The following is a 26292-nucleotide window of genomic DNA, read 5'->3' on the forward strand; positions in this document are numbered from 1 at the left end:
GTCAGTCCGTTTCTCACCTGCTGTCAGTCTGGTTTTCACCTGCTGTCAGTCCGTTTCTCACCTGCTGTCAGTCTGTTTCTCACCTGCTGTCAGTCCGTTTCTCACCTGCTGTCAGTCCGTTTCTCACCTGCTGTCAGTCTGGTTTTCACCTGCTGTCAGTCCGTTTCTCACCTGCTGTCAGTCTGGTTTTCACCTGCTGTCAGTCCGTTTGATCATGTTTGATTCCTCAACATTTAAAGACCCACAGAGGTGAATTTAGACGTGATTAAAGTCATATTCCAGACTTTAATTCAAAGTCATTTTCCTACATTTCAGTTCCACCATGTAGAAATGACAACACTTTTTCTACACAGTACCCTCATTTCAGGCTCCATAATGTTTGGGACAGGTGTCTTTCAGGTATGTTTCACTGCTTCAGCGCAGGGATAAGACACCTTGGCTTATTTCTACAGTTTGGAGTCTGTAGTTGGAGAGAAGCTGTTATGAGGCCGAAAAACCAGAATAAAACCATCAGACATGGGTCAAACCTTAGGATTAAATGGTAAATGGACTATACTTGTATAGGGTTAGTATAACTGACCACTCAAAGCGCTTCTGACACTACAGGATTACCAACATCAGTTGTCTGGAAGATCATTGAAGACAGAAGAATCCTCAAAGGCCCGTCCAACAGATCAGAACCATCTTCAGGAGGCAGGTGTGTCTCTGTCAGAGACGACTGTCCACAGAAGACTTCATGAGCAGAAACTCAGAGGCTACACTGCTACATGCTAACCGCTAGTTAGCCACAGAAACAGGATGGACACGTCACAGTGGGAAGTTGTATCATTTCTCAGTAAACTGATGCTCTCTGGGTTTGAGTTTGTACAAAGTTTCCTCTCAGTTGTTTTGTTATGTTTATGTTTCTGCATTTATCAGACGCTTTTATCCAAAGCGACTTACAGGTAGGGTAAGGGGGTCTTGCCTAAGGACCCCTACTGGAGGTAATACCTTTCATACATTTGAACCCAGATCTCCCACACGAAAGGTGGCAATCATACCACTATACTATCCAGTATCGTTTTTAGGATGGTTTGTTCCCTGATGAACATTTACGCTTTAATGTTACTGAGAGGCCCAGGCGGTCGGGCATTTTGGGATCATTATAAAAAACAACCGGGCTGCATCTCTGGGTCAGGTGCCAGTGTTCGGTGCCCACAATGAAAAACCAGTTTGTCCAGAAGTCCCAGCAGAGGGCTGTCTGCAGGTAAGCTCCTCACAAAGGACAGAGCGGTGGTGACATCACCTGTTCACACTGATCACATGGTGTCAGATTACGGAGACACCGGCACTCAGGAGGTGTGGCGTGAACAGAAATCTCAGAGGTTACCGGTTGTAACAGGTCTTTGGGTTCTGGTTCTGGAACATGACCTCGTCTGCAGTGCTGACCCATGAATAAGTGTAAACACGGAACCAGAACTTTGTTGTTTCAGTTGTTTATTGTTTACAACAAAGCTACATCACCAGTGATGTCACGGTGAGAGTCTCCGCCCCATTACCCAGAGTTCACTCTGTCTCATTTTATGCAAAAACAACTAAAATTAAACCAAAGTTAAAAAGGTCAAAGGTGACGCCAAATTCTTCAGCATTACGCCTCTTCACGCCGCCGCTCAGCCAAGAGCATCATGGGAAAAATTTTGGCTCTTTTTATGGCACGGACAAAAAAACATCACGACCAAAGTCCCAAAAATAAATCTCTTAAAAACTGTTGACCAGGCACGTCCTCGGATTCATCGCCCCTGAAGATCCAACAGGACCGACCCGCATCAGTCATCAGGTGAACTTCCCCCAGTCCTGGCCCCGCCCACCACTACCTGCTGCAGGTACGGTCAGGTCAGCTGGGGTGGACTCAGTCTGTCTAATCAGTCTTCTCTCCATCAGTGAGTCAGAGTCACATTCAAAGTCCTCCATCCTCCTTTTCTTCTTCATCCCTTTGGATCCTCGTCTGCAGTCGCAGCTTTTTGCCGTCACCTCTGAATGTTGGTCAACTAAAGATTTAACCTGAAGAAGAAAATACCTGTTAACACCTGAAGGAGAAAACCTGAGTGAAGTGTCAGCTGTGTGTTGCATAACCCGTTTGAAGTGTTACTCGTGTGCAGGGTTACTCGTGTGCAGGGTTACTCGTGGGTACGGTTACTCGTGCGTAGGGTTACCCGTGGGTACGGTTACTCGTGTGCAGGGTTACTCGTGGGTACGGTTACTCGTGTGCAGCGTTACTCGTGGGTACGGTTACTCGTGTGCAGGGTTACTCGTGGGTACTGTTACTCGTGTGCAGGGTTACTCGTGTGCAGGGTTTCCCGTGGGTACGGTTACTCGTGTGCAGGGTTACTCGTGGGTACCGTTACTCGTGGGTACGGTTACCCGTGCGTAGGGTTACTCGTGGGTACGGTTACCCGTGGGTACGGTTACCCGTGTGCAGGGTTACTCGTGTGCAGGGTTACTCGTGGGTACCGTTACTCGTGGGTACGGTTACCCGTGCGTAGGGTTACTCGTGGGTACGGTTACCCGTGCGTAGGGTTACTCGTGGGTACGGTTACCCGTGCGTAGGGTTACTCGTGGGTACGGTTACCCGTGGGTACGGTTACTCGTGTGCAGGGTTACTCGTGGGTAAGGTTACCCGTGGGTACGGTTACTCGTGTGCAGGGTTACCCGTGTGCAGGGTTACTCGTGGGTACCGTTACTCGTGGGTACCGTTACTCGTGGGTACCGTTACTCGTGGGTACCGTTACTCGTGGGTACGGTTACCCGTGTGTACCGTTACTCGTGGGTACCGTTACCCGTGCGTAGGGTTACTCGTGGGTACGGTTACCCGTGCGTAGGGTTACTCGTGGGTACGGTTACCCGTGCGTAGGGTTACTCGTGGGTACGGTTACCCGTGCGTAGGGTTTCCCGTGGGTACGGTTACTCGTGTGCAGGGTTACTCGTGGGTACCGTTACTCGTGGGTACGGTTACCCGTGCGTAGGGTTACTCGTGGGTACGGTTACCCGTGCGTAGGGTTACTCGTGGGTACGGTTACCCGTGCGTAGGGTTACTCGTGGGTACGGTTACCCGTGGGTACGGTTACTCGTGTGCAGGGTTACTCGTGGGTAAGGTTACCCGTGGGTACGGTTACTCGTGTGCAGGGTTACCCGTGTGCAGGGTTACTCGTGGGTACCGTTACTCGTGGGTACCGTTACTCGTGGGTACCGTTACTCATGGGTACCGTTACTCGTGGGTACGGTTACCCGTGTGTACCGTTACTCGTGGGTACCGTTACCCGTGTGTACCGTTACTCGTGGGTACCGTTACTCGTGTGTACCGTTACTCGTGGGTACCGTTACTCGTGTGCAGGGTTACTCGTGGGTACCGTTACTCGTGTGCAGGGTTACTCGTGGGTACGGTTACTCGTGGGTACGGTTACCCGTGTGTAGGGTTACTCGTGGGTACCGTTACTCGTGGGTACCGTTACTCGTGGGCAGGGTTACTCGTGGGTACGGTTACCCGTGGGCAGGGTTACTCGTGTGCAGGGTTACCCGTGGGTACGGTTACCCGTGTGTACCGTTACTCGTGGGTACCGTTACCCGTGGGTACCGTTACTCGTGGGTACCGTTACCCGTGGGTACCGTTACTCGTGGGTACGGTTACTCGTGTGCAGGGTTACTCGTGTGCACGGTTACTCGTGGGTACGGTTACTCGTGGGTACGGTTACTCGTGGGTACGGTTACTCGTGGGCAGGGTTACTCGTGGGTACGGTTACCCGTGTGCAGGGTTACTCGTGGGTACGGTTACCCGTGTGCAGGGTTACCCGTGTGCAGGGTTACTCGTGGGTACGGTTACCCGTGTGCAGGGTTACTCGTGGGTACGGTTACTCGTGTGCAGGGTTACTCGTGGGTACGGTTACCCGTGTGCAGGGTTACTCGTGGGTACGGTTACCCGTGTGCAGGGTTACTCGTGGGTACGGTTACTCGTGTGCAGGGTTACTCGTGGGTACTGTTACCCGTGTGCAGGGTTACTCATGGGTACGGTTACCCGTGCGTGGGGTTACCTGTGTGCACGGTTACTCGTGTAATCTTACCTGGCGTTGTGTGAAGTTTGCAGCTATCGAAACAGTCTGGTGAACTCTCTGATGGCCCAGCACACCTGCTTACACTCCTCCGCACTGCACACAAGAGAAGAAGAAACACTCCTTTATACAAGTTAATCTCTCTTTTGGTGTTGGGACAAACGTTGTTATGGTAACAATCACCGTTAACCATGAGCCTGTCTGGTTTGTGTGCGTTGTTGAGGGTGGCGCTGTTCATCATAAAACCTGTTTGTTTCTCTAATAAAACTGTCTTAATTTAAAAAAAACTTTTCTCTGTTGGAGCTCAGGTGAGTTTCCTCGGGAGAGTTTCCAGTTTCCTCGGGGTTAGGTTCCTCAAAGCTTAGAAGTTGCCTGATTTCAGACATGTCTGAACTTGCTCCGTCTGGGCTCCAGTTTGTCTATGTTCTACCTTCAGATAGGCGAGTCTCAACAAAAACACGCCTGATGTTTTAAGCTTTAATTCTGTCCCTGAACGTCTTACCGTCAGCCTGTGGTGTCCCTGAACGCCTCACAACTGCTGGCTGCCAGGTGAGTCACAGCCAGAGCATTTATGGATTGTCTGAGTGGGTGTTTGTCTGTTTTCAAAGCCACTTTCAGTTAGTCCGGTTTGAACTGAATTAACCGATTATCTGTGAAGTTTGATCAGATTTCCAGTGGAAGGAAACAAGATGTGAATGTTTCAGCTGGTATTTCTGAGTCAGTGAACAGCACACACACACATGTGCTCTGAGTGTTCAGAGTGGCGTGGAAGGGTTGGACCAGGAGTCATGCCTCACCTGGTCACCTGTTTGTGGAAGTCTGTCAGCTGTTTGTGCGTGACTGTCACAGCTCCTCCTGACGTCTCCTTCGGTAACGCTTTCAGAGCGTTTTCTAACCAGCGGCAGAACATCTGAAACAAAGGCTGGACGTCAGCAGCGGCTCCAGGTGACACACCTCAGCAGGTGTCAACAGGTGTACTTACGGGCCTGTCGAACAACATGATCTCCCACAGCACCTCAGCGACGTCGGGCAGCGTGTACGGCGGCAGACAGAAACAACACGAGTGCATCAGCTGGCTGATGAGCTGCTGGCCGTGCTGCTCCATGGCCTGACCAATCAGACGCTTCCTCACCTCAAAGTCCTCCTCGTGCTGCAGACGGACACACAGTTTATACAGAGTCACCTGAAACCTTCTCACCAGCCTATTTTGGTTCTGGGGACTCACATCGTTGGCAATGCCAGTGTGGATGAGGTCCCGCACAAACTTCATGACGCTGCAGTTGGCGTCTCGGTGATCCAATGAGGTGGCAGCGATGGCGCATTGGATGATGTGAACGATGATGCTGCTGCTGAGTAAAGTGATGGGACTCCTCTGGACAAACCTGGACACAGAGAGACAGACACCAGGTGAGGATGGATCAGACCAGGTGTTAAACTGTACGCCGCTGCTGGCAGAGAAGCAGCTCAGATGGTCAACAGCGGCCAGAAACGCCGTCAGGTCCGATCAGCGCCAGTCTGACTGGAGTGATGGAAGAAAAGCAACACCCAGATACTGATTCATGCTCACAGTCAGGATCTAAGAGCACATTCTTTAACATTGATCAGTAACGATGGTTCCAGCATAAAACTAACCAAACTCTGTTTTCACTGTTCGAGGAGCTCCAGATTTAAACATTTCGTCACGTTTCACACAGAAATCAGAGTCACCGGGCGCCGTTTAGCTCCTCAATGCTGCCGGCCCGATTCGAGCCCCAACCTGAGACCCAAGCATGTCCTCCTGCTGCTGAATAAAGACCAGATCACTTTAAAAAAGAACTAAGAAACTCAAATATTCAGGAGCTTTGGTTCTGAAACACAAACTGCAGACTTGTGGCGGACTTTTTCCGCCCGGTCCTCAGAGTTAACCCTCTGTAACATCAGCAGGTGAGGTGATTGTGTCCATAAATATTCTGGATTATCCGCTGTGTTAGTTTGTCCTTCCTGCTCAGTTTACTGTGGACATGTGCAGATTCATGCAGAACTCAACACATAAGTGAGAGTGTTGACCTCCAGCTGTGTTGAACAATAACTGTGGAAAACAGCCCGGGTCAAGCTGCACATCCTCCTGAACGTCATCCTCAGTTTATACAAGTTTCACTGTCATCAAATCACTGACCGAACAACAATCTGAGGCCAGATAGTCTCCTAACAGCCGGCAGGGACATTAAATCTACGTGTCGTCGTGTTCCTGCAGCTGACCGTTGCCCTGACTTCACTCGGCTCTTTGGGTTACCAAGGTAACCGTGGTTTATTTGTTAAAAACGCACTTTCAGACCTGAATGACGGTCAGATCTTAGATCTGCTTGGATCAGTCACACAGTCAACATACTGCAAAGAAAAGAACCATTTATTTCATATTCTGTGGACCAACTGGTGTTAAACTAAGTTACTTTAAAATGTTTAACAGCCAGCTGTCACACCTTTTCACTCCATCACTGGAGACAGTTTGTTGGTTTTTTAAGTTTTCAGGTGACAAAAAGACAGAAATGGCCCCATTTGTTTCCTGGTTCAAGGTTTTTGTTGTATTTTGTTGAGATATGAACAAAACCTTCAGGAAGCATCTTAAATATACAGAACCTGAAAAGTTTGAAGTGAAGAAAGAGAAATGTGAGGTCAGAACCACAGAGAGCCAAACCCTTAAAATGTGCTTAAAATATAACTCATGTTTCGGCTTGTTGGGTCATATTTAGGCAGAACATGTCCAAACCTGAAGGTTTTCTTTGATTCGTGTGATTTAGGTTGTTGTTTTTTTCTTCTGAGGCCAACCATCAGATTTTGTCTTATTTTCTAAGGATCTAAATATTTTCCACCTCTGATGATGAGAGAAAGACTGAGCTGAAAACCAAAAGCACCAAATGAGATGAACTCAACTCGTAAAACATCCCAAACGGCTCCCACTGGACAACACCATGACGGGTCGATCAGGTTCTGATGTTTTCTACAACCGTCAGAGACAGAAAACGCTCCCTTCAGATCACCTTCAGTATTCCAACCTGCTGATTTATCTGAGAGGGTCAGAGTCAGTCTCTGCATCATTCACATGATGAGGACCTAAAAACACGTTCTGTGTGCAGATCGCCCTCAGAACCAGAACCACAGCTCTGTGGATCAGCCTTTAGTAAAACCCATCATCATCTGATTCCATTTCCTCTCTCAGCTGTATCTGAAGGTCTGTATTCTGTCACCATTTTTAAAAGTCCAGCTGTGAGCTACACAGGAAGTGGACAAGTCGAAGCCTCTTTCGCCTCTTTAACACGTTCTCTTTCAGTCTTAACCTGGTTAACCTGGTTAAGCTGGTTAACCTGGTTAAGCTGCCGTTGTTCCACACATGCCAATAAGAGGCGGTTCAGCATCACTGTTTGCTGTCACACATCTGGAGTCAGCTGAGTAAAGGGAGCACCTTTACTGTCAGAGCGCTGCGTTCTGCTGGTTTGATGCATGACGTCACACACCAGGTCGGACCATTTGGCCCGTGTTACCACCTGCCTTACGGCTCAGAGGCGTGTCAGTGACTCTGACCGCTGCTTCACATCTGGACCTGATCACATGACATCACACACCAGGTCGGACCATTTGGCCCGTGTTACCGCCTGCCTTACGGCTCAGAGGCGTGTCAGTGACTCTGACCGCTGCTTCACATCTGGACCTGATCACATGACGTCAGAGCCAGCGGGATAAGGCCGACATGAAAGAGGATCATGACAGAGAGAACGGCCGGTCACACAGAGGTGCATGCTGGGTAATAATGAGCTTCCTGAACCAGGTGTGTTTGGGTGAACTCACCTGGTGGCCAGTCTGAACAGGTCGTCCACGGTGTCTGGGTGATTCCTCAGGCCATTTGGCTGCTCCAACAGCTGGAAGGTGGGCATACACAGAGCCTGGAAGAGGAAGAGCAGGTCATCATCACCACTAAAACGCTTTTACGCTCTGATGACATCACTGCAGGTCAGGAGAGGAGGCGGGGCCTCTGAATGGCGTCAACACTCATGAGGGAACACAAGAAATAAAGGCATTTGTGGGATTAAAAGTGTGGGTTCACAGGTGAGGGTTCAGAGGTTCACAGGTGAGGGTTTTACGGGTTCCCAGGTGAGGGTTTACGGGTTCACAGGTGAGGGTTTTACGGGTTCCCAGGTGAGGGTTTACGGGTTCACAGGTTCACAGGTGAGGGTTTACGGGTTCCCAGGTGAGGGTTTACGGGTTCCCAGGTGAGGGTTTACGGGTTCCCAGGTGAGGGTTTACGGGTTCCCAGGCGAGGGTTTACGGGTTCCCAGGCGAGGGTTTACGGGTTCCCAGGTGAGGGTTTACGGGTTCCCAGGTGAGGGTTTACGGGTTCACAGGTGAGGGTTTACGGGTTCACAGGTGAGGGTTTACGGGTTCACAGGTGAGGGTTTACGGGTTCACAGGTGATGGTTTTACGGGTTCACAGGTGATGGTTTTACGGGTTCACAGGTGAGGGTTTCTGGGTTCACAGGTGAGGGTTTCTGGGTTCACAGGTGAGGGTTTCTGGGTTCACAGGTGAGGGTTTCTGGGTTCACAGGTGAGGGTTTCTGGGTTCACAGGTGAGGGTTTACGGGTTCACAGGTGAGGGTTTACGGGTTCACAGGTGAGGGTTTACGGGTTCACAGGTGAGGGTTTGCGGGTTCCCAGGTGAGGGTTTACGGGTTCCCAGGTGAGGGTTTACGGGTTCACAGGTGAGGGTTTCTGGGTTCACAGGTGAGGGTTTCTGGGTTCACAGGTGAGGGTTTCTGGGTTCACAGGTGAGGGTTTACGGGTTCACAGGTGAGGGTTTACGGGTTCACAGGTGAGGGTTTACGGGTTCACAGGTGAGGGTTTACGGGTTCACAGGTGAGGGTTTTATGGGTTCACAGGTTCACAGGTGAGGGTTTACGGGTTCACAGGTGATGGTTTTACGGGTTCACAGGTGAGGGTTTCTGGGTTCACAGGTGAGGGTTTCTGGGTTCACAGGTGAGGGTTTCTGGGTTCACAGGTGAGGGTTTCTGGGTTCACAGGTGAGGGTTTCTGGGTTCACAGGTGAGGGTTTACGGGTTCACAGGTGAGGGTTTACGGGTTCACAGGTGAGGGTTTACGGGTTCACAGGTGAGGGTTTACGGGTTCACAGGTGAGGGTTTACGGGTTCGCAGGTGAGGGTTTACGGGTTCACAGGTGAGGGTTTACGGGTTCGCAGGTGAGGGTTTACGGGTTCACAGGTGAGGGTTTACGGGTTCACAGGTGAGGGTTTACGGGTTCACAGGTGAGGGTTTGCGGGTTCACAGGTGAGGGTTTGCGGGTTCACAGGTGAGGGTTTACGGGTTCACAGGTGAGGGTTTACGGGTTCACAGGTGAGGGTTTACGGGTTCACAGGTGAGGGTTTACGGGTTCACAGGTGAGGGTTTACGGGTTCACAGGTGAGGGTTTGCGGGTTCCCAGGTGAGGGTTTGCGGGTTCACAGGTGAGGGTTTGCGGGTTCACAGGTGAGGGTTTGCGGGTTCACAGGTGAGGGTTTTATGGGTTCACAGGTGAGGGTTTGCGGGTTCCCAGGTGAGGGTTTGCGGGTTCACAGGTGAGGGTTTGCGGGTTCACAGGTGAGGGTTTGCGGGTTCCCAGGTGAGGGTTTACGGGTTCACAGGTGAGGGTTTACGGGTTCGCAGGTGAGGGTTTGCGGGTTCACAGGTGAGGGTTTACGGGTTCACAGGTGAGGGTTTGTGGGTTCACAGGTGAGGGTTTGCGGGTTCTCAGGTGAGTGTTTACCTGCAGCATGTCCAGAAGTCCCTGCCTGCAGCCCTCTTCCATGCCGTACTCATCCACCAGTATGCTGCCCAGGTACAGGAAGCAGGAGTGTGGATACACCTGGTACACACTTACCATCTGGTGACAACAAACAAGGGGTCAATGTTTCCATGACAACAGATATAATAATTATGTAATACAGAGCCAATAGAGCACCAGTTTCTGTGAATGATCAGACAGTCAACATTTCAAATATTCCTTAAAATAACACTGAAGACAGACAGCTCAGGTGTGTTTTACCTGAGTAACGAGTGGCTGCAGCAGGGAGGCGGAGCCTTTTCCAACACAGCGTACAGCAAACCTGAGGCAGCGACAGCACCGCTCCACGATCCGGTTATCAGCCTGGTGAGTGTTCAGCGTCTCCGAGAGCACAGGCCAGATCTACAGGTTAGACAGGTGAGTTAGGGTTATTCATACACCTCATTTGCAGATATTCAAATGAGTCCCCTGGATGAACCACAGGTGCATTCAGGTGTTTACCTCCTGGATGACTTTCTGACAGGGATGAGTCTGTCCGTTTTCCACGATGGGGTTAGTATGTCTGAGGAACAACAAGTGGCTTCATTTAAAAATGCGCTTAATAAAGTGTTAGGACAGGTAAACAGACAGGTGACCTCACCTGAAGATAACAGCCAGCCTGTCGAGCCAGACGGTCGGATCAGCCGATTTGCCGTTTATAGATTCTTCAGTCAGAAGCTGAAACAAAGAGTTCAGAAGGAAAGTTTTACCTTCTGAGAGCTGAGACACGCAACAACATGAATTAACGCAGAAACAGACGCTCACCTTTTTCAGAGCCAGGACCTGAACCGCACAGAGGTCGCTGAGACACTCTGAGATCTTCTCCAGAGGAAGACGCGCCAGGACCAGCGCCGTACCTGTGCAGGGAACAAAACGCCACGGTTTACCACACGGATCAGAGGCTACAGAGAGGCCTGCAGCGCAGAAAGACATCCCCTCTCATCTCTGGATGTTAGGACATCCAGAGACAAAGGTCAAGTTAGCTGTTCTACTGGATGCAGAACCAATCAGCACCAGTGGGACTTTACAACAGATTCTCAAACAAACTGGAGGTGATGATTCCTCCTCCTCCTTGTAATATAAGCATCTCACCTTTGTGTTATCTGTCCTTTAGAGTTTAGATTGAAAGACTTTACAGATCCCTGGACTGAACATTAACCTTTGGTTGATGAACACCTGTGGTTACACTTTAATTTTAGCACATCCTGACATGTCAGCCAAGGAAACATCAGTTTCCGAACCAAATACACCACATTGAACCACATTTTACTCCACCAATCAACTTTAATCCAACATCTGGTCACTGAAGCGTTCAGGACAAGTCATATCTGTTTATTTGTGTTTACTGATCTAATTAGGTATGTATTCATTTAATTTAGTTACATCTTTATGCATGTGGGGCGTAAAGTTAATCATTACTACTTTATTAGATATAAACTGTTGAGAAGGGAAGTGGCACAAAGATTCTCCTCACTGGCATCATCACTACTCGCTATCAGGAAACAAACCCTTTACAGGGGTTATTACCATGGTAATATGGAAACATACACCCCTCACAAAAAGTTAGGAATATTCGGCTTTTGGGTGAAATTCAGGATGTACCTAAAACACATTATTACAGGTGAACTTAATGTGTCCAGGGTTGGGTTAACTAACTGTTCAGTGTTTCAGTTCTTTCTGCACAAGTTGCTGTTCTCTAACAAGGAGGAACAGGTGTTTGATCCATTAATCGACCAATACATTTCCTGGTTCAATTAGAATTGGTATAATTGGTATCTCATCATGCTTTTCACATTCTGACATCATGAGACCAAGACGACACCAAACGATCGATCAACAGCACCTCGCCATAGCGAGGCTTCAAACAGGATGTTATCAGACGGATGTGGCCACTGAGCTCAGAGAGTCATCAGCAGGTTGCAACAGAGATACAGAGAGACTGGTAGGGTCACAGAAAGGCATAGAAGTGGACGTCCTTTGGCTACATCCCACACTGATGATTCATTGTGAAAAGTGCCCCGGAAATGGATGATGACTGCCACTCAACTCCAGGCACATTTAAGGGAAGTGTCACGTCAGACCATTCAAAAGTGCTTACATCAGCGTGGTCTGCGTGTCAGACGACCTGTAAGGGTACCTGACAACACCACCAGGCACAGGTGTCATCGGTTTTATGGTCCATGGGTTAGGGATAACCCCCCAGTGGGACTCAGTGCTGTTCTTTGATGAAAGTCTATTCATGTTGAGAACACATGATGGCCGCCAACGATGTTGGAGACGTCAAGAAGAGCGCTATGCATCATCACTGCTGTCACCAGACGAGCCTTTGGTGGCGTTGGTGTTACAGTCAGTGGGGTCACATGAGTGCCATCGAACTTATTCAGTTCATGTAGACACCTTAATCTGACAAAAAAAACGGATCGGATCGGGTTACTCGCGATCAGGGCTGCCACAAACGATTATTTTAAGAGTCGACTAATCACCGATTATTTTTTTCCATTAGTCGACTCATCGGATCATACGTATATTGAATGTAAAACATACAGCTTATCAAACCAGGATGCAGCTGCTCTTATGTAACCATCATTATCTTTCAGCTTGGAGTGTTTAAGGTGATGCTAACTCTAAGCTCTAAGAGCTTCTTAGCGAATCTGGGAAATGCGGCCAGTTGTAAACGTTAACATTTGATTAATTAGCCTTAAATCACATATTTCATGTGTTTTCCGTAACGTTACAACAGTGATGTGTTTGAATAGGAACACTAATGTTTTCTAACGTTATGTTTCAGTGCTAAAAAAGTACGTTCATCTCTTCAATGGACGGCTTTGTTACAAAGCTACATGCACACCTCAGCAAGCAAATATCCTGACTGAGTCCAAACTGAACATGTTGGTGTTATATTCGAGTCAGCGAGACTCAAGGAGCGCTAACTTAGACCGCTCCTAAGAAGCTCTTATCGCTAAGAGCTTCTTAGCGAATCTGGGAAACGTGGCCAATATGAGTAAGTAGCCAGTTAACTCTCCGTTTGCTAATTTTAGCAGCTAACTAGCCAGTTAGCTTACCAAGATGACGGTCCCTCTTCACAATCAGCCACAACAACATGCTTCCTTTTCAGGTGCATCGTCGTTGTGCTGCTGTGGAAGCCAAGTTCTGCCTTACAGATACTGTATTGCACACATTTGTCTTTAGTTTTCTCAAAATGCTCCCACACTTTTGAGCTCCGTTGCCGGGTAGCCATGGAAGGTGCTGCAGCAGCTTTGAGAGAAAAACAAAGTTTGAAAAAAAATAAAATAAAAAAATAAATAGACTATTAAATTAGTCGCTGACGATTTTAAAAGTCGACACAATTGTGACGAGTCGACTAATCGTGGTCCTACTCACGATCGAATTAAGCCCCTGAGATAACTCGATCCAACTGAACGTGCAGAAGCACGTGGTCGATCGGATTGAGCGTTCTGAGCATGCTCAAGATTTTTTCCCGGGATTCGAAGGAGACGATATTCCTGTTGCTGTTGTCAGAAAGAAAGAAACAAGGTGATGGAGAACGTTGTGCATCTCTGTTCCATAACCAGCTCATCACAGATGGAGAGGGACGCAGCTTCATCTCGCTCTGCGTTCTCCATCTTTCTGAATGCCTGAGTTTGTTGTTGTTGGCGGTGAAGACGCCAACAGGAAGTGGCTCTATTAGCGATAGCTGAAATGGGGACAGCGCCACCTATGGTACCGGGGTATGACACGCTTTGTGCCAGTGATTCCATTCATTCAGCGCCATATATCCAAGGATAATTACCCTCAGATAAGGAGCATAATAGATAGGAGTATACTCTAGATCCTACTGAATGAACAAACCTGTTGCTTTACAATTTCAAAGTTTCACAAAGAAAACACGCTAATCGTGGTTGAAATGCATGACGGCAGACCTTAGTTCAGTCTGTGGATCCAAACTCCTGGAGAGGGAATCGACTCATTGTCTCATACTACAAAGTAGGATCCAGGGAGAGGCGTCAGGCTTTTGTGGGGGTACTCACAAGCCCTCAGCCTAACGCTCATTGTTGGAGTATTACCTGGTGAATGAGAGGGTCGCCTCACTGCGGCTGAAGGGAAGATTCTGACTGGGGGGCTTTAATGCCCATGTGGGCAATGGTGACCTGGAGGGAACAGGCTGCCTGATCTGAACCTGAGCTGCTTTTATTTTTGGACTTTTGTGCTGGTCATGGATTGTTCATCACCAACAACATGTTGAAGGTGGTTCATAAGGGTACATGGTATCAGGCCACCTTAGGCGAGAGGTCGAGGATCAGCTTTATGCTCATATAGTCAGACCTGCAGCCGCATGTCTTGGACTCTCTGATAAAGAGAGGGGCAGGGTTAGGGTTAGGATCACCGCCTGCTGATGGGTTGGATCAGTAAGCGGGGAGGACAGCGGGACAGACCAAGTAAGCACAACAAGGATTGTGACGGTGAACTGGGAACCTGTCCACAGGATCTTCAATCACACGTCCAGGACTGCTGGGGGAGGTTGGGAACATGGAATCTGCACAAACCATGTTCAGGACCTCCACTGTCAGCGCCTGTCGTGGTGGTAACCAGAGGAACCGCTGCTGGACGCCAGCAGGGAGGGAAGCCATTAAACTGAAGAAGGAGGCCTTTCAGCGTGGTTGTCCCGGTTACATGAAACAGCTAACAGGTACAGAGTGGCCAAAAGAGTTGGAATATTGGTGGTTGCTGAAGCTAAAACTCTGTGGGGAATTCACCCTGAGATGCTAAAGGCTCTGGACATTGTGGGGCTGTCATGGTTTACACATATTTGTAATGTTGCATTGAGATCTGGGGCAACATCAGTGGAGTAGCAGACTGGGGTGGTGGTTCCCATTTTTAAGAAAGGGGACCAGAGAGTGTGTTCCAACAACATGGGGATAAACTACTCAGATTGCCCGGGAAAGGCTCCAAACAACTGCTGTAGATTCAGGAGGAGCTGTGTGATTTTCACTAGGCTCTGGAACAGTGGACCAGATCTTTACCCTCACAGAGTTACTGAGAGGGTCATAAGAGTTTGACCATCCAGTCTGTATGTTGTGGACTGAGTGGGCTTACGACCCGAGGGATTCTGTGAAGGGTGCTGCAGGATTACGGAGGGCCAGAGTCACTTTTGCAAGCAAGTTTGGCCCCGAAGAACCAAAGTAAGAGCTTCGTCCTCATTCTTGGTACAAAGTGGAGCTGATTACGTCGGTGTTGGACTCCTCCAGGGCTGCCCCTGGTCACTGATCCTGTTTGTGGTTTTCATGGATCTGGAGCTCCCTCCGGGTCGGGATGAGTCTCTGCCTCAGCTGGAGCAGTTTCAGCATCTCTGGTTCTGACCCTCCGGGTCGGGGTGAGTCTCTGCCTCAGCTGGAGCAGTTTCAGCCTCTCTGGACCTGGTTCTGAACCTCCGGGTCGGGCTGAGTCTCTGCCTCAGCTGGAGCAGTTTCAGCCTCTCTGGACCTGGTTCTGACCCTCCGGGTCGGGCTGAGTCTCTGCCTCAGCTGGAGCAGTTTCAGCATCTCTGGTTCTGGTTCTGAGTGATGGTGAGTTGGATCAGAGATGGACCGACGGATCGGGGCTCTGTCAGCAGTAATGAGGGCGCTGCTCCGGTCCGTTTGGTGAAGCTGAGCCTGAAGGAGAAGCTTTCAGGTTCCTGCTCCATCTTTGCTCCAACCCTCACCTGAGGTCACTCTGACCTGAGCTGGGAGGAGAGCTGCTGTTCCTCCTCATAGAAAAGAGTCAGCTGAGGTGCTTCATCTGGTTGTTGGCTGATCTCTTGGTGGCCTACCTTTGGAGGATTTTTGGGCATGTCCAACTGGGAGAGTGTTGCTGGGGAGAGGGATGTTTGGGTTTCCTTCCTGGACCTGTTGGCTCTGACCCGACCTCGGATAAGTGGAAGACAATGGATGTATGGCAGTGACCACTGATGTACATTTTCCTATGTTCAAAGCTAATAAACGATGCATTATATAAAAAATATGTGTTTTTAGTCCTTTATTTAGGTTTAATAATAATAATTAAAGACTTGCTTCGTCCATCAGCTTTACAGCTTTGCCTCACAAGGTTTTAAAAATGTCATAAGTAGTCAGAAGATAATTTGCATTTATTTCGGTTTATGGCCCGTTGTCATACTGGCAGAAGCAGCTCTGGTCTTTTTCATCATCAGCTGGAGCCAAGAGAAGGACCAGAGAGACGTCCGTCTCATCATAAAATAGGCTGGTGTGGTCCAAAAGGTCCAGACATAAAACCAGAAGAACTTAGAAAGAAGTCGGTCCAGCAAAGCCACAGAACCAAGATGGCTGGACTCAAAATCAGATAATAATTTTAAGCATTACAAAGTTCTCCTGCTGGTGTCACACTGCAGTATTCAACCATCATCACACTTATAAAACACTCGCAGGTTCTATAAATCAGAGGCCCTTCACTTGATTAGTTTATTGATCCGCTCCATTCACGTCCCAGAACTCATCCACACTGGTTTGTTTTGGTTTTAATAATTAGCACCTTTCTTCTATTCATCAAAAACTAATTCAGTTCATTTCCTTCCATCGAGCTGATTCTAATCAACACTCAAACTGTTCTGAACAGATTACAGCTGGTCCAGCACCACCACTAATACCAATCAAACCCTGGACCGACACCCTTTAACCATCCAACTCTTCTGGGATCATCCCCACACAGACCGGCTGTATTCTGGTTTTTATGACAGTTTTGGGGTCAACTTTGAGTTCTGAGGCTCAAAGCTTCAACCAATCAGGTACTCATATGAGTCTGTTTCAGGTGTAAAGCAGGTACCTTTGAGCAGTCCCACAGCAGCCTCAGTGGAAAGAGCAAAGGAGTCCAGAGCCCGAGCGATGTCGAGCAGCCCCTGGAAATGTTGGGCCATGTGATCTCTGCACACGGAGCAGATGTTGTGGATGGCCTTCGCCGCTGCAGACGCCAGCGGTTTCTCTCTGAGGCCTTTCATCAGGTAGTTCAACACTGGGTCTGACCGAGGAGAAGCAAACAAGCAGATCTTAACTTCAGCGCCAACAGGAGGACTTTCAGCAGGAAGTAAACATCTAATGGAATCTGAGACAACATCAGTAAAGCATCTGTACCCAGGAATCGGGGGTTCCTGTCCACGACCTCGCTCATCTCTCCAACCAGCTCGATGCTTGTGTACCGAACTGCCATGTGGACGCTTTCTGGAAGTAGGACCACCTGCTGCAGCACCTCGGACAGCGTTGGGTTGTTCTCACTGAAACATGGAGGATAAATCTGCTCACAGAACCACCACAAACCAGCACAGGGAACAGCTTTGAATCAAAGCGCTGCTTCTGGGCCTCTTCAGACACTCACGGATCAACACTTTTTGCGATGGAAGCCATAATGAAGAGAACAGCCTCCGTCACCTCCCAGGGAGGATTCCCATCTTTTAATGTCGAATACAACTGAGGACAGAATGAAAGATAAATTTCATACTAAATGAAGCACACTTAAACAGATAAAGTAGATCATAATACCTGAGAGAAGCACTCCATGGATCCAACTAGAAAAATGACGTCTTTAACCAGATCTGAGACTCTCATCCTGAACTCCCCAAAGTCATCGGTGTCCTCTGGGATTCCCTCCTGTCAGGTCAGAACAACACGACCAAAGGTCAAGAATCAGTAACCTGAAGAATATTTACAGGTCGTGGTGGAGTCATTAGACCAGCCGGGCAGAGGAGGTTCTGTGGAGACTGGACTCTTACGTGGTCTGGATCCAGCTGGCAGTGTCGGGCCAAACAGTGCAGGAGTCTCTGGATGTACGGTCTGAAGATGGTATGAAGGGCCGCGTCGTTAATCTTATACAGATGTTCTCCAAGACGATACCAGAAGTTAAAGGAAATCTCCACAACCTGGACCACAGAGACCAGAATCATCATCCGTTATGTTCTGTTTATGCATTTAGAGACGCTTCTATCTAACTTACAGGTAGGCAGGGTAAGGGGGCCTTGCCTAAGGACCCCTACTGGAGATAGTAGGGTTAGGGTTATATAACCCTATTATTAGGTTATATGGGCTGTATCAAAACCCTTTCATACAGGGGTTCTGAACCCAGATCTCCCACATGAAAGGTGGAAATCATGAAAGGTGGAATCCCAAATCGAGAGACAAGGAGAAGTCCGGAAACAGAGCTTTCTGACCACTGGACAACAAAACTGGGACTGGATTCAGAAACTTCAGTCAATCCTTTGCTTTCTGCTCTGTAGGAACTGAGGACGACCGTAGGATCTTTTTACCACAGAGCAGCAGCACCAATCACCTTCTGGGCCTAAAGTGACTGGTTGAGCACAGGCAGGCATAAATAAAGAGGTTATAGTGGAATTTCAATAGAGGACCAGGTTTTGACTCGTCTGTGGGCTGATGCAGCATCTAAAGCCTTCATAAAGGGGCGAGTTGTGGTGGTTCTGGTACCTCGTACTGTGGGTGTCCTGCACAGATCAGCAGCAGCTCCAGCGTCCTCAGGTCTCCCATTCCCTGACCCGGACTCCGAACCGTGGTCTCTAAAAACGTCTCACAGAGTTCAGTGAAGATCCTGCAGTAGTTCAGCACCCTGAGGACAGACATCAACCATAAATGGGACTGAGCCTCGCAAACAGCACCGCCGCAGTCAAACCCGCGTCCCGCGTTCTCACTTGTCAAGGTCTTCTCGGGCCACAGCCATGTGATAGGCCGTCTCCAGGGTCAGGACACCCTGGAACAGCTGCAGAGCCAACGGCATGTTGGTGTCCACGTTTTCTATGGCGTAGAGAGCCGAGCAGACGCAGTCCGACGCCGCTTCGTGGAGGTTAGTCGAGGTTTCGTCCCTCTGCTGAACACAAACACACGGACCATGAGAACCGGCGCCTCCCATCCTGCAGCCACCCGACATGAGAGTGTGAACCTCACCAGAACTTGAAACAGGACCATGAGCAGCTGGTTACTGGCCATGAAGTTGCAGTCCAGGACTCCCAGGTTGAACCAGCTTCCCAGACACCGAAACACCTTGATGAGCATCTTCTCATCGCTGCCCGTCTTCTCCACGCAGGTCGTCTACAGAAAGAGGAAATAAACGATGTTCATAGTCCTCAAGATCTAAAGGGTTTCATCAAGACTGCACCCCAAACCCAACAGGGTCTGGACCAGAACCAGAACACAGACAGACACACTGAGTTTGGTCTAACCAGCAGAGTGACCACGGTGCTCGAGTAAAACGCCAGATCCTCGATGATTTCTGTCCTGCGATTGGCACCGATCCGTAAAGACCGGCTGTGGACCTCCTCGGGAAGAACCGTCAGAATCTCTATGAGGAAGGGCATTGAGCTGATGTCATTGTTGTACCTGAGGGGCGGAGACACGGAGACACCAGGTGAGTCATCAGGCAGATTCTGGTTTTCAGGGTCAGAAGATGGTGAGAATACCCACTTTTCTATGAGTGTGTGAACGCATCCTTTCCACGAAGCCATCTGAAGAGCGAGGTCAGCAATCGCCAGAGCCAGCTGAAAAAAAGAGGTTAAGATTAAGATCCGATCTTTATTGTAACGCTTCCACACAAAAACACACCAACCTGACCCACTCTATGACCCACTCTAACCTCTGAGCCACTCCTAAAGAAAGTGAATGTTTCAGGCATCTTACAGAAACTATTTCCTCTTTTGAAACGGGTTTTCAAACTTCCTGATTTCCCAGTTGGGTTAAATACCAGAAGCTGGTGTAAGAAAACTTCGAGTTGATAAGTGATGTAACAGGTGGAGGCTTCCTGCTCTCAGACAGCCTGATCAGTAATGTTCTGATCCTTCTAACTCCACCCAACAGGATGCCGGTTCTCAGAGTTCACTAACGGTCTGATCTGGACAGTTATTAAAGAAGCTCTTTGAGACTTTGCCCCCTTTGAGAGAAGCTGGGCTCTGGTCACATAGTCAAAAACGCGCTCTTATCTTCTCCTTCACTTTGGTGGAAACCATCTCAGGGTTAAAGTCAGATGGAGGAAAATTCCTTTATCTCCAGATAATATAGAATATTACTTTATTATCAGAGTCCTTTCTCAAGGAGATCGTTAAGGAAGCGTCGGAGCTCCTTTCTCTCATGAAGGACGGTCCGGTGTTTCCTAAAGGAGATCCTTAAGGAAGCGTCGGAGCTCCTTTCTCTCAGGAAGGACGGTCCGGTGTTTCCTAAAGGAGATCCTTAAGGAAGCGTCGGAGCTCCTTTCTCTCATGAAGGACGGTCCGGTGTTTCCTAAAGGAGATCCTTAAGGAAGCGTCGGAGCTCCTTTCTCTCAGGAAGGACGGTCCGGTGTTTCCTAAAGGAGATCCTTAAGGAAGCGTCGGAGCTCCTTTCTCTCAGGAAGGACGGTCCGGTGTTTCCTAAAGGAGATCCTTAAGGAAGCGTTGGAGCTCCTTTCTCTCCTGAAGGACGGTCCGGTGTTTCCTAAAGGAGATCCTTAAGGAAGCGTCGGAGCTCCTTTCTCTCAGGAAGGACGGTCCGGTGTTTCCTAAAGGAGATCCTTAAGGAAGCGTCGGAGCTCCTTTCTCTCAGGAAGGACGGTCCGGTGTTTCCTAAAGGAGATCCTTAAGGAGGCGTCGGAGCTCCTTTCTCTCATGAAGGACGGTCCGGTGTTTCCTAAAGGAGATCCTTAAGGAAGCGTCGGAGCTCCTTTCTCTCATGAAGGAAGGTCCGGTGTTTCCTAAAGGAGATCCTTAAGGAAGCGTCGGAGCTCCTTTCTCTCATGAAGGACGGTCCGGTGTTTCCTAAAGGAGATCCTTAAGGAAGCGTCGGAGCTCCTTTCTCTCAGGAAGGACGGTCCGGTGTTTCCTAAAGGAGATCCTTAAGGAAGCGTTGGAGCTCCTTTCTCTCCTGAAGGACGGTCCGGTGTTTCCTAAAGGAGATCCTTAAGGAAGCGTCGGAGCTCCTTTCTCTCAGGAAGGACGGTCCGGTGTTTCCTAAAGGAGATCCTTAAGGAAGCGTCGGAGCTCCTTTCTCTCAGGAAGGACGGTCCGGTGTTTCCTAAAGGAGATCCTTAAGGAAGCGTCGGAGCTCCTTTCTCTCAGGAAGGACGGTCCGGTGTTTCCTAAAGGAGATCCTTAAGGAAGCGTCGGAGCTCCTTTCTCTCCTGAAGGACGGTCCGGTGTTTCCTTAAGGAAGCGTCGGAGCTCCTTTCTCTCAGGAAGGACGGTCCGGTGTTTCCTTAAGGAAGCGTCGGAGCTCCTTTCTCTCATGAAGGACGGTCCGGTGTTTCCTAAAGGAGATCCTTAAGGAAGCGTCGGAGCTCCTTTCTCTCCTGAAGGACGGTCCGGTGTTTCCTAAAGGAGATCCTTAAGGAAGCGTCGGAGCTCCTTTCTCTCCTAAAGGAGATCCTTAAGGAAGCGTCGGAGCTCCTTTCTCTCCTAAAGGAGATCCTTAAGGAAGCGTCGGAGCTCCTTTCTCTCATGAAGGACGGTCCGGTGTTTCCTAAAGGAGATCCTTAAGGAAGCGTCTGAGCTCCTTTCTCTCCTGAAGGACGGTCCGGTGTTTCCTTAAGGAAGCGTCGGAGCTCCTTTCTCTCAGGAAGGACGGTCCGGTGTTTCCTTAAGGAAGCGTCGGAGCTCCTTTCTCTCATGAAGGACGGTCCGGTGTTTCCTAAAGGAGATCCTTAAGGAAGCGTCGGAGCTCCTTTCTCTCCTAAAGGAGATCCTTAAGGAAGCGTCTGAGCTCCTTTCTCTCAGGAAGGACGGTCCGGTGTTTCCTAAAGGAGATCCTTAAGGAAGCGTTGGAGCTCCTTTCTCTCAGGAAGGACGGTCCGGTGTTTCCTAAAGGAGATCCTTAAGGAAGCGTCGGAGCTCCTTTCTCTCAGGAAGGACGGTCCGGTGTTTCCTAAAGGAGATCCTTAAGGAAGCGTCGGAGCTCCTTTCTCTCAGGAAGGACGGTCCGGTGTTTCCTAAAGGAGATCCTTAAGGAAGCGTCGGGGCTCCTTTCTCTCAGGAAGGACGGTCCGGTGTTTCCTAAAGGAGATCCTTAAGGAAGCGTCGGAGCTCCTTTCTCTCCTGAAGGACGGTCCGGTGTTTCCTAAAGGAGATCCTTAAGGAAGCGTCGGAGCTCCTTTCTCTCAGGAAGGACGGTCCGGTGTTTCCTAAAGGAGATCCTTAAGGAGGCGTCGGAGCTCCTTTCTCTCAGGAAGGACGGTCCGGTGTTTCCTAAAGGAGATCCTTAAGGAAGCGTCGGAGCTCCTTTCTCTCAGGAAGGACGGTCCGGTGTTTCCTAAAGGAGATCCTTAAGGAAGCGTCGGAGCTCCTTTCTCTCAGGAAGGACGGTCCGGTGTTTCCTAAAGGAGATCCTTAAGGAAGCGTCGGAGCTCCTTTCTCTCAGGAAGGACGGTCCGGTGTTTCCTAAAGGAGATCCTTAAGGAAGCGTCGGAGCTCCTTTCTCTCATGAAGGACGGTCCGGTGTTTCCTAAAGGAGATCCTTAAGGAAGCGTCGGAGCTCCTTTCTCTCAGGAAGGACGGTCCGGTGTTTCCTAAAGGAGATCCTTAAGGAAGCGTCGGAGCTCCTTTCTCTCAGGAAGGACGGTCCGGTGTTTCCTAAAGGAGATCCTTAAGGAAGCGTCGGAGCTCCTTTCTCTCCTAAAGGACGGTCCGGTGTTTCCTAAAGGAGATCCTTAAGGAAGCGTCGGAGCTCCTTTCTCTCAGGAAGGACGGTCCGGTGTTTCCTAAAGGAGATCCTTAAGGAAGCGTCGGAGCTCCTTTCTCTCATGAAGGACGGTCCGGTGTTTCCTAAAGGAGATCCTTAAGGAAGCGTCGGAGCTCCTTTCTCTCAGGAAGGACGGTCCGGTGTTTCCTAAAGGAGATCCTTAAGGAAGCGTCGGAGCTCCTTTCTCTCAGGAAGGACGGTCCGGTGTTTCCTAAAGGAGATCCTTAAGGAAGCGTCGGAGCTCCTTTCTCTCATGAAGGAGATCCTTAAGGAAGCGTCTGAGCTCCTTTCTCTCAGGAAGGACGGTCCGGTGTTTCCTAAAGGAGATCCTTAAGGAAGCGTCGGAGCTCCTTTCTCTCCTGAAGGACGGTCCGGTGTTTCCTAAAGGAGATCCTTAAGGAAGCGTCGGAGGTCCTTTCTCTCAGGAAGGACGGTCCGGTGTTTCCTAAAGGAGATCCTTAAGGAAGCGTCGGGGCTCCTTTCCTTGGTATTTGGAGGATTCAGACAGCTCTGGCTGCTGCTCTCATACTTCCAGCTCATTTCACTCAGTTTGGATGGTTCTGAACACTCTGTTGGACCAGGACCCGACGGTTCAGAAACACAGGAGGAGGATCCTCCAACTATCTCTTTTACAGAAGCAGCCTCAGAACCAGCAGGAGGCTGAACAAATGGACTCAGTCCTGTCCAGGTAACAGATGAACCTGGGAGGAGATGACTAACCAGTATGTGGGTTAGGGTTAAGTTGCTGTAGCTGCGTTTAGGATGAATCTGAGAAACTAACCAACTGTTAGTTAAACTGAGACAGGCTCCAACTTTCTCCCCCAGGAGAACAACAGTGTTTCCAGCCCCCAATCAGCTGCTGTTAGCTGCACAAACTCACCTGTGTGACGATGATGGGCGACAGGTCTTTGAGGTTCTGGATGTGGGTCAGCAGGGAGTCCCGCAGTGCATTGTGGGTCTCAGGAGGAAGCTCGTAGAAGGATGTTTGGATCTTCATCTTCATGGTCTGAGCTGCAAAGTAACAGGACTCCACGTCCTGCTTGAGCTGCAGCAGCTGGTCGGAGATCTCCCACGCATACATCTGTGGGAGAGACAGGAAGTGATGTCATTACAGTTATCCTGGTCATCTTTAGGAGGTCTGGGTTAACCAAATCCACTCTGTTAGTCAGCCCAGGGGTTCTGGTTCTGGATCAGAGTCGGTCTGATGTGAACGGGACCGAAATGTTGGGCTGAAAGTTGTCGTGATTTGGCGCCATCAGACTCCTCCCACATGGACAAACATCTGGTCAGAGGGCTCAAAGTAACAGTCTGAGGTCATCTCTGCCTCTAAAACTTTAATTCAAAGACTTTTAGCTGTTGGTGACTGTAAGAACTTTTTAAACTGTTTAAAACTCTCTAAATTAAACAATTCAGAGAGTTTCAGAGGCTGTGGAAACAAACTAATTTCACAGGTTTGATTTTATTTAAAAACACAAATGTTCCAAACTTTCAGAGTTTTAGGCCACAGAAACGTTCCCATCTGAGGGGAACGATCACAACGTAAACTCAACCTGCTCCTGATCCGTTACCATGGTGACAGCATCTGGTAAGAGGTGAGAATCCTGAGCTGAACCTGAAGCTGCTTTCAGAACCCACTGATCCTCTCTATTGGACCTTCAGACACTGAGAGGCTGCAACAGCACTGAAAGTCTCAGTCTGACACCAGGTCCTGCTGCAGAACCCCCATCAGATGGTCCAGAACCTGGCACTGCATCTGCTGTTCAATAAACCAAAGGTCACATGACCCTCCTCATGGACCTCCACTGGCTGCCCAGAGCTGCCTGAAGCAGATCCAGTCCCCGGTGCTGCCTGCAGAGAGACTTCTGGGTCTGCAGCAGCTGCTTAAACTCAGACTTAGAGGCTTATGCTCTTTCTGGACCTCCCGGGAATCTCGTCTGGTTCTGCCATCCATCCAAACCAGGCAGTCTCAGTCCAGACTGCTCTAATGTGTGGTTCCATGATGGTGGAACCAGCTCCCAGACGCTATCACAGCAAAGAGGCATCTTCAGGGAACTCCTCTAACACTCCACCACGCCTAACTCCCTCTGACTCTGGACCCGTTCAAACAGAACCTCATGCTGACACCAGAGATTCTGACTGCAGCGAACCAGAGACCCGCCCTCCTTCCACAGCACGACGTCACACCAGCTACCACAACAGTGTGAACACCTGTGTGACGTCACTCTGAAAAATAACCCGTGTTAAACATTCTGGGGAACACATACTCTCCCTGGCCATCTTTTGGTTCTGTAAAAGGACTTTTTAGGGAGTTTTTTCGGAGTTTGGGTCAGAGCTGTCAGCATTAAGGCAAGCGGCTACATTAGCCATGCTAACAGCACCGGGCCCGCTGAAATTAACACAATATTGCCACGTTAAATAAGGTAATAGCCTAAAAATTGGGCAATGGACTTTAGTTAAACCCTACAGACTGTCTTTAATTGGTTATTTGTATCAACCACCAGCCCCACGCGCATCTGCGGTTCCTGTTTGGATCCATTCATTTTATTAGCTTAGCTGTGATGCTAACAGGAACCAGCGGCTCCTCTGAGTCTGCGCACTTTACGCCACCTGTCCGTTTGCCCCTCAGGTGAAACGCTGAAATCCGGTCCACAAACACCACATTAAACCACACTAGACTCTCGGTCCGGTCCGCCGGCGGCTCCCATTTTCTCACCGATCTCTGGAGCTCTCCGAGCCACAGCGAGGCTCGCTCCTTCCCGGCCGGGTCCGGGTCGTGGTACAGGGCCTGGACCGCCTGGTAGACCAGCGCCAGGCTCGGTTTACCCCCCTCCATCACGGGTCAGAAGCAGGATCCGGTAAGGCAGACGGGTCACAGCGAAGTGGAGCTGAAAGAGTCCTAAACGGTCCGAGAGTCGACCGCCATCTCGCACAGGCTTCCTGCATGCAACCTCAATAACGCTCCGACAGGAAACACGGGCCGGAATGTTTGTTCCGCCCTACAATCATGGATATTCCCACCGAACTTTATAAAGAAAGAGGAATCTCTAAATCAACCCGACAATGGTGGAGGACACACACCGAGGACCTTTAATTATCCAAACTCTTACTGAATAAAAATGAGACAACAGAAAAGAAAAAAAAAACCGGTTCATATCAAAGTCCAAACGAAAGGAAATGATCCCTGCTGGTGGCTCTCAGAGCAGTTTACAGCGTTCAAATGGATGAATAAAACTGACTGACTCCAGGTCAGATCTGTGTAAAGTGACTCTGTCAGAGTTTAATGTTAAGCACCACATCTATGACTGGGGTTTAGAGTAGAGCTCACCACTGTAGGACTATTTAAACTATTAAAAGTAGATTATTCAGAGTAAGAACAGAAATAAATGGTTATTTATTGATCAAGTCCAAGAAAAAAAAAATACTCAGAAACAGTTCACACACAAATATGACAGAAGAAAGAAATGTGGATAAAAGCAGCAAGTGTCTTGTCCTGCAATCTGTTTTATAAACCAGATGAAACCAATGAGTTAAAGACATAAAGACCTGGATGACTCAGAACTTTCTGCTTCTGATTTCAAAAACTGAAGTTATTCTCTTTGGACCTGAGAAACTGTCTACTTATATACTTACTATTCATTTATACTTACTAATTACTATTAATTATTTCATGTTTTTTT

The 26292-nt window shown here is 49.2% G+C and overlaps 1 protein-coding gene across 2 annotated transcripts; it reads right to left on the reverse strand.

Annotated features, from left to right (window-relative positions):
- Positions 1–1459: 1459 nt before the first annotated feature.
- tnpo3 (transportin 3) lies at positions 1460–25591 on the reverse strand. Of its 2 annotated transcripts, XM_072377104.1 has the most exons (23): positions 25329–25590; positions 23496–23696; positions 19379–19452; positions 19138–19294; positions 18863–19006; positions 18610–18785; positions 18389–18527; positions 17683–17829; positions 17453–17560; positions 17289–17380; positions 17048–17187; positions 16739–16934; positions 10692–10779; positions 10528–10604; positions 10389–10449; positions 10149–10289; positions 9870–9986; positions 7905–7999; positions 5308–5464; positions 5065–5232; positions 4880–4992; positions 4095–4178; positions 1460–2040 (listed from the first exon to the last, which is right to left on the reverse strand). In XM_072377104.1, the coding sequence occupies exons 1-22, from the start codon at positions 25446–25448 to the stop codon at positions 4118–4120; spliced, it is 2772 nt and encodes a 923-aa protein (XP_072233205.1). In that variant the 5' UTR covers positions 25449–25590; the 3' UTR covers positions 1460–2040; positions 4095–4117. The 2 variants fall into 2 exon arrangements, with proteins under 2 accessions (XP_072233205.1, XP_072233204.1); XM_072377103.1 differs by having other exon boundaries at positions 19138–19452; positions 25329–25591.
- Between the last annotated feature and the right edge of the window lie 701 nt (positions 25592–26292).

Source organism: Leuresthes tenuis, unplaced genomic scaffold (assembly GCF_036924035.1).
Source record: "Leuresthes tenuis unplaced genomic scaffold, fLeuTen1.0.hap1 SCAF_23, whole genome shotgun sequence".
NCBI lineage: Eukaryota > Metazoa > Chordata > Actinopteri > Atheriniformes > Atherinopsidae > Leuresthes > Leuresthes tenuis.

Excerpts from the sequence above, each read along its gene's own strand:
- tnpo3 (XM_072377103.1), bottom strand. The coding sequence starts at position 25,448 with ATGGAGGGGGGTAAACCGAGCCTGGCGCTGGTCTACCAGGCGGTCCAG. Across the intron at positions 16,935-17,047 it reads CAGGAACCCCCGATTCCTGG|ACCCAGTGTTGAACTACCTG; the intron begins GTACAGATGCTT and ends CTCCTCGGTCAG. Across the intron at positions 4,179-4,879 it reads TTCCACAAACAGGTGACCAG|TGCGGAGGAGTGTAAGCAGG; the intron begins GTGAGGCATGAC and ends TCTTGTGTGCAG.